Source organism: Mus caroli, chromosome 7, assembly GCF_900094665.2.
Source record: "Mus caroli chromosome 7, CAROLI_EIJ_v1.1, whole genome shotgun sequence".
Taxonomy (NCBI): Eukaryota; Metazoa; Chordata; class Mammalia; order Rodentia; family Muridae; genus Mus; species Mus caroli.
In genome coordinates, this window is record NC_034576.1 from 106,356,801 (window position 1) to 106,363,981 (window position 7,181).

The 7,181-nt window shown below is 40.3% G+C and overlaps 1 protein-coding gene across 1 annotated transcript; it reads right to left on the reverse strand.

Annotated features, from left to right (window-relative positions):
- Nucleotides 1-5,331: 5,331 nt before the first annotated feature.
- Nucleotides 5,332-6,916, reverse strand: LOC110297895 (hemoglobin subunit beta-H1). The gene is made up of 3 exons (XM_021166973.1): nt 6,773-6,916; nt 6,444-6,666; nt 5,332-5,578 (listed from the first exon to the last, which is right to left on the reverse strand). Exons 1-3 carry the CDS (start codon nt 6,862-6,864, stop codon nt 5,450-5,452), a joined length of 444 nt encoding a protein of 147 aa, XP_021022632.1. The 5' UTR covers nt 6,865-6,916; the 3' UTR covers nt 5,332-5,449.
- Nucleotides 6,917-7,181: the final 265 nt, after the last annotated feature.

A 7,181-nucleotide genomic window follows, 5' to 3' on the forward strand; every position in this document is an offset into this window, starting at 1 on the left:
AGTGTTTCAGCAGAGGTTGCTAGTAAACACAGCTGTGCCAGAAGTAAGTGTAGGCACAGCAGGCCCTGCTCTGCCCTTTATGCCCAGCCCAGACTCCTGCCCTCCCTACCCTATGAGCAAGTTACCTTGAAATATGAAGAAATTATTTGGCTTGTGAATGAAAGATATATCCACCCTCTCCAGTTTACACTAGCTGGCTGTAGTGTTGGCTCTCTTAAATTCTGTGTTTTGATGCAGAAACATTATTCCCTCTGTTTATCTCCCATCGGGTTCACCCATTGCTTGTTCATACAGCCACCAGCCACACACAGGTCTCATCCTTTTCTATGATTCAGTTTGATGGAGTGGAATGTGGAATGAAATTCTTATCAAGTTGACTCTAGTTCCTCTTTGTCTCTAGAAATGTGTATCTTCTGAAGTATGTTTTAAATTTTTATTAAAAGTATTTTTTATTATTTCATAAGTTATGTCATACAATGTATTTTAATCATATTCATCTCTAAACCCTCCCCTTACTCACTCCCAGATCCACTCTCTCCTTCTTACAGCACCATAACTTTCTTTTCTCTTTTTTAAAAAATATAATGCATGAACTCAAATGGTACACACATATGTATTTTGTCTTAAATTTGCTGTATTTTCTTTCTCCTTTGACAAAACCCTGATGAATACAAGTTATTTTACTTTCCCTTATTGAAATGAATGTTCACAAAAATTAAATAAATGAATAGTGCTTTGGTACCTACTAAAATAGGTATGGGATGATGGGGTACCACAGGAACATTTTGATGAAACATATAAAGACACAAGCCAGATATTTGCCACATAACTGTTTGAAATTATAATGTGACAAAGACCACAAAGGAAGTACAAACGGCACTGATTTTTATTCAAACGGGCGAGCTTTAGTAGTGCTTTGAGGATGCGGGGAGGAGCACAGAAAGCCACAGATTATTTTTTAAAGGGAAATATTGACGCGATGGGAACTGATACAGAAACCCACAGCCATACATTAGGCAGAGCTTATGGAACCCCATGGAAAAGGGAGGAAGGATTCTTAGTACTTATAGTGGTCAAGGAAACCAGGAGAACAAAACATCAGCCCACAGAATCAACTAAGTAGAACTCATAGGGACTCACAGAGGCTAAAGCCCAGAATCACTAGGTCCTCTGCATATGTATTACAGTTTTTAGATATTCTTATGGGCGACCTAGCAGTTGGAGTCAGAGGTGACACTGACTCTTTTGCCTACTCTTGGGACCCTTTTTATTCTGCTGTGTTGCCTGGCCCGATCTTCATATGAGGATTTGTGCCTCATATTATTGTAACTTGTTAGGCCAGGTTCAGTGAAAATCCTTGGAAGACCTGCTCGTTTCTGAATGGAAATGGAGGAAGAATGGATCTGGGTGAGAGGGAAGGTGGGAGTGGTTCAATGGGAGGGAGTTGTGGGGAAAGAAAACTGTGGTAGGATGGTATTGTAGGAGAGAAGAGTAATTAAAAAATATTTGAAGAGCATGTATTCTTTTATTCCAATTCAAATCATACTGACAATTTCACAGCTGGATATATTACCGGAAGGGAGAAAATGGAAAACAAGAAAGAAATGGAGGGAAGGAGGGAGAAGGAGAAAGGGAGGGAAAAAGGAAGGGAGGGAGGTGAGAGAAGCAGGAGGTGAGAAAAAGAAGGAAAGAAGAAAGGGAATTGATGGACGAAGGCAGAGAGAAAAGGAAGAGAGTGTGGAGGGAAGGAGGAAGGGAGGGAGGGAGGGATGGAGGAAGGGAGGGACGGAAGAAGGGGAAAAGGGAGGGAGAGAACAGAAAGAAAGAGAGGAAATCTAATTAAAAGGGATGAAAGGAGGGAGACAGTGGGATAGAGAAGTGGAGGAAAGAGGAAGGAAAGAAGACATAAACACATGGAGGGAGGAAGCCTGTGGCGCTCAGAATGAAATGGAAGAAAAAGAGAGGAAATGTGTACCAGGGAAGAGAGATGCAGTGTATGATTTCAGCAACATAAAATTGATCAGAATAACCAATCCAATCCATGCAATGATTGGCTAGTTGGTGCTTCTGTGCTGAAGAATTAGGAATCCAGTCCAGGGCCTTCAGATGCTAGATAAACCCTGTATCCCTGACACCCCTAGCCTAGACTGCATTTATTCATCAAAATATCAATATCATAGCTGTGGGGGTTTTTTTATTCCAAAATGGGGAAATGTATATTATGGGATGGCAGAGGGGTATCAAGAGTGATTTTTAAAATATGCTATAAATCACTTTCCTTTGACATTTTAAGCCAAAATATTATTGATCACAGGAAAGAAAACAAGAAAATTCAAGAACTAAGTCTCTATTTTGAGAGGGGAACATAAGCACATTGTGACTAAAGCAGTGGAAACTAGTAGAAAAGCCTTGGCAGAAAAACTGAAAAACTCAGCAGTAAAAGGTACCTAGGAGACAGCTGTGTGAATGGGTCCAATAGACATGTATTGGGATTTGGCACAGAGATCAGAGCTAGAGATTAACTAGTGGGAGTTATACAAGTAACGCTGAGGAGTACAAAAAGTGATGCGGTAAAGAGTGAGATTCCTGAGGCTTACTGGCTAACCAGCCTAGGCTGCACAGGGTGTTTACTTGTTTATGCCATGTAGGTTGATATCCCTGGGAGGCCAGCTCTCTTCTGAAGGGAAATGGAGGAGAAATATATCTGTGGTAAAGAAAGGGGGACAATAGGAGAGTTGGAACTGGGTGAAATAGAAGGAAAGGAAACTGGTCAGAATGTGTTTTATGAGAGAAAAATTTAATAATTAAATTACCAGGAAAAGATGAAAGTCATAGCCGAGTATGGTGAGCCATGCCTTTAATCCCAGCACTCAGGAGGCAGAAGCTGGCTGATCTCTGTGAGTTTGAGGCCAGTCTGGTCTACAGAGTGAGTTCCAGAGCGGTGAGGGCTATTACACAGAGAAACCCTGTGCCAAAAATTAAAAATAAAAAACAAAGATAAAGATCACCAGAGCATAGACAAATTTGTCTTTTGCATTTGTCAGTGCAGAGTCATGCTAACATTATATAAGTAGAGAGACAGACGTACACCCTTGTCCTTATGATCAAATATAAACATATACATAAAGAACTCATAATGAAAATATTGTTAGTCAATTATTGTCAGCCTTTTTTATCTTCTCACTTCTCTGTATTTCAATTAATAGAAATAGCTAAAGAACCAAGTTTTTGGTTAACAATCATGTCATCCTGATCAATGTGAAAGCAAGTTATAAACAATTTTAAAATTATGTTCTTTGGACTTTTGAATGAAAGGCATAAATTGACTTTTCTAAAGGCTAAGGGTATATTTTCTGCCATCACTCCCTCACCAACATATTTTACCTAATGACACGAGAAGCCAGAATAACATAGGAGGCAAGCAAAATAAAATACTGAAAATGGGCATGGTCCTCACTAGCTTGTGGAATCACTTTGAATGCAATGAGATCCCACATGTATTCTGATGTGGCCATCATTGAAATCACATGGAGCTCAGCTATGTCCTTGCCTCAATACGTAAGGTCTCCATCCTTGTGGTAGAGATGAAAAGGAAAGTCAGCTACTGACAGTGTGTTGAGTTCAAGAAGCAGGAACTGGAATTATTTTTGCCACAGCTCAGCACTGTAGCTCCCACTGTTTGCAGACTCAAACATTGTGTATAAGACTGACTCAGGACAAGAAAGCCATTCCTCCCTGAGCACCCTGCACTCTCTCAAGCAAACTCATTGACACAAGGGTCTCAGGTCACCTCATGGCCTCCTCTAGCTATGTAAACCAAAGTGCGATGATTTCAGACATCCTCTCATCTTTCTACTCATTCTTCCTGGTAAATCAGACACCATGTGTTCTTCACAGTGTTCTCATCTACCTTTACCATCCTTCTTAGGTTGAATGCCTTGCTTTACTTTCTAGTTTTAAGCAATTATAGTTCCTGTTGTTTCATGTCTGCAACTTTGCATCCATTTCATATACAAAAGAACTTTGCTGTCTCAATTATCTCAATTCTCAGCATAGTTATCCTAAGGAAAGTAGTAGTTACTAAAAGTTTACTCCATTGGATTGGTACTGTATGAATAGCTATGGATTGAACCTGGGGCTTTGTACCTACTGGCAAGGATGACCAACATCCTCCTCCCCTCTTTGCATTTTCATTGTGCCACCAGATCTCAGTAATTTTTCTAGCATGGCTTGACATTCCTAAATGACTTGGAATATCTTAAACTAGCTGCCTTTGCCTCAGCCTCCTAAATATTGGGTTTATCATTCCCAGAAACATAGTCATCTGTTATGTTTTTATACTCAGGGGCCTGTAACATCTAACCTTTGTCATATTTTCCCCCTGTTTAACTGTTCTATCTATTGAGTAGTCTTTATTCAAGATATCAATGTACCCTTCAGTAGAGACTGTAAACCTTCTTATAATCATGTAGTCTTCACTTAAATGAAATCTTCTTTGTTCACAAATGATCCACAAATTTATCACTCCTCTGCTAGATGTAAGCTCATTTCATGTAAGCCCATGTTACACCCCATTACAAGATCTGGACCACTGGATGCTATAGCCTTTATTCCTCACTGTGCCAGTGGAATAACCTTTCCAAATACCTAAAGAAAGTATAAGTACAGTAGCTCCTGTAATTTTTTTTTTCAGGAATGTTCCCAACTTTCACTCAATTCCTCCCTTTTCTTTAATGCCTCAGTCTCACAAGATGTAAGATAGCTCTTTCAGAAATATAACTAATCATAACCAATACTTTTCGTTCATATTTTAGATAAGGTATTCTCTTAAAAATCTCTAGCAGATCTTGGGCTAGAGAGGGAGCTCAGTGGTAAATAACTCTTTCAAAGGACCAGACTTCAGCTCCCAGTACCTTCTTGACAGTTCACAATTGGCTGTAACTCAAGTTCCAGGGGATGTAATTCTATATTGTGGCTTGCATGAGCACCACACACAGGTAGTACACAGACATGTGTATGCAGGAAAATCACTCACTCATATGCATAAAATGAAACTTAAAAAAGAAATAGAAACTTAAAAAATAAATCTCACCAGTCTTCTTTACCTGCAACCCTACTTTTTACCTTGCACAGTAAATATTTGTACCCTATCTTATACTGAACAGACCCTTTCATCTCTTCCTGGAGAAAACTTTCTCATCTTTAACTTAGCCCTTTCCCTAATACTTCACTCTATCTGGTTTCTTCTTCTGTCTTTTCCCACCAACAAGCCCATTGAGATCTTTCTTCAACATAAAAGTAAAAACGAACCAAAAAAACCCAAAAAGTCAATGTTATTAAGAATCAATTTTATTAAACAAACTTTGTGCTCTCAATGCCTAATCCAGTCCCCATGGACTCAAAGAGGGCATCAGAGACACATGGGATTTCCGGTGTTCTGGAATGGAGTTTAATGGTACTTGTGGGACAGAGCATTGGCCACTCCAATCACCAGCTTCTGCCAGGCAGCCTGCACCTCTGGGGTGAATTCCTTGGCAAAATGAGTAGAAAGGACAATCACCAACATGTTGCCCAGGAGCTGTAACAAAAAGGCACATAGGAATGATCAGTAGTTTCAAAACTGTGACGTGTAAAAGTTACGTTCCCTGTCTCGAAAAACCAAAAAAAAAAAAAAAAAAGTTATGTTCCTTGAGGATTCCAGTCCCTCACTACCGACCACTTCTCCTGTTATGCATTTGACAACTGAATTACATGACTCCTCTTGTACCCAGACACCACTCAACTCAACTGGCTCTATCTGTACCTTTCCTCATTCTGCCCTTTTTACCTCCTCTCATTTTTGCTCCCTGTCTCATTCATCAATGGCCAAATCTAACTCAACACATGATTGCAATACAAGATTCTTCGTAGATTTGAGAGTCCAACCAAAGAGAAGCCTCAAACTGTGTCAATGCTCAGTGGGAAAGTAAAATACTTAGAAAGTTGTCAAAATGATAAGAAAAAAAAACCCTATATTTTGATTTCCTCCTCGGGTCTTCCATAAAGGATTGGACATTAAGATTGACACAATTAATTAAGGTATTTTTCCTTTCGAATGATAATATATTAACTTCAAATTCAGTTTCTTCCTGTATAGATGCACTAATTTATAAAAACATACTCCTTTTTAAAAAAAATTCCAATATTTGAATGCTTAGTTTCCAATGCTCAGAATCAAACCCAAGGCCCCAGAAATGCTGGTAGCTCACTCAAATCTGCACCCAAATCATTGTTGCCCACAATATATGCACAGCTAAATATTAAGATTTCTACAACGGTTACTGACAAGAATTCTGGACCCATGCACTCTAACATCTGTAAAGGTATTACCAATCACAGTCTCAAGTCACAATATTGTCCCTAGTAAAATCCATAATGAACACATGAGCATGCTCAGAACTGACCTTGAAGTTCTCAGGATCCACATGAAGCTTGTCACAGTGCAGCTCACTGAGATGAGCAAAGGTCTCCTTGAGGTTGTCCATGTTCTTAACCCCCAAGCCCAAGGATGTCAGCACTTTCTTGCCATGGGCTCTAATCCGGGGGTTTCCCATGATGGCCAGGGCAGAAGAGAGGTTTCCAAACTTGTCAAAGAATCTCTGAGTCCATGGGTAAACAATCAGGAGCCTAAGACATAGGGCATTAGCAGTTAAAATGTCAGTGTGCCACAAAACCCTATAGAAACCCTGGAAATTTCTGCCATGCACAAGGACAATTTCCCTCCATTCCTTACCTTCCCAGAGTTTCTCCTCCAATTTTTTCCAAGTCCACTTTATCCCAGATGCTTGTGATAGCTGCCTTCTCCTCAGCTGTGAAGTGAACCATGGTGTGAGGTCTAGAAGCTTGGAGATGCTCTCAGATGTGCAAAAGCAGGTGTGTTCAAGAGGCTGAAGAGCTGTCCTTTTATTCTTCACCCTGGACCTTGCTCCCCTTACCCCTCCCCAGGACTCTGAGGCTATTGGTCAAGAGAGTCTGGGCAAGACAGGGGTGGGGTCCAGTGGAGTAAGGTCTAGATAGCATTGTACTAAGATAGTGTCCAGTAGGCCCCCTGCCTTGGGGAAACAGAGCCTCCTGCTGCAGCTTTCGCAGAGTTCACCATCTTTCCTTCCTTCTTTCCTTCTGTTTAGCTCCTTCCCCCAACA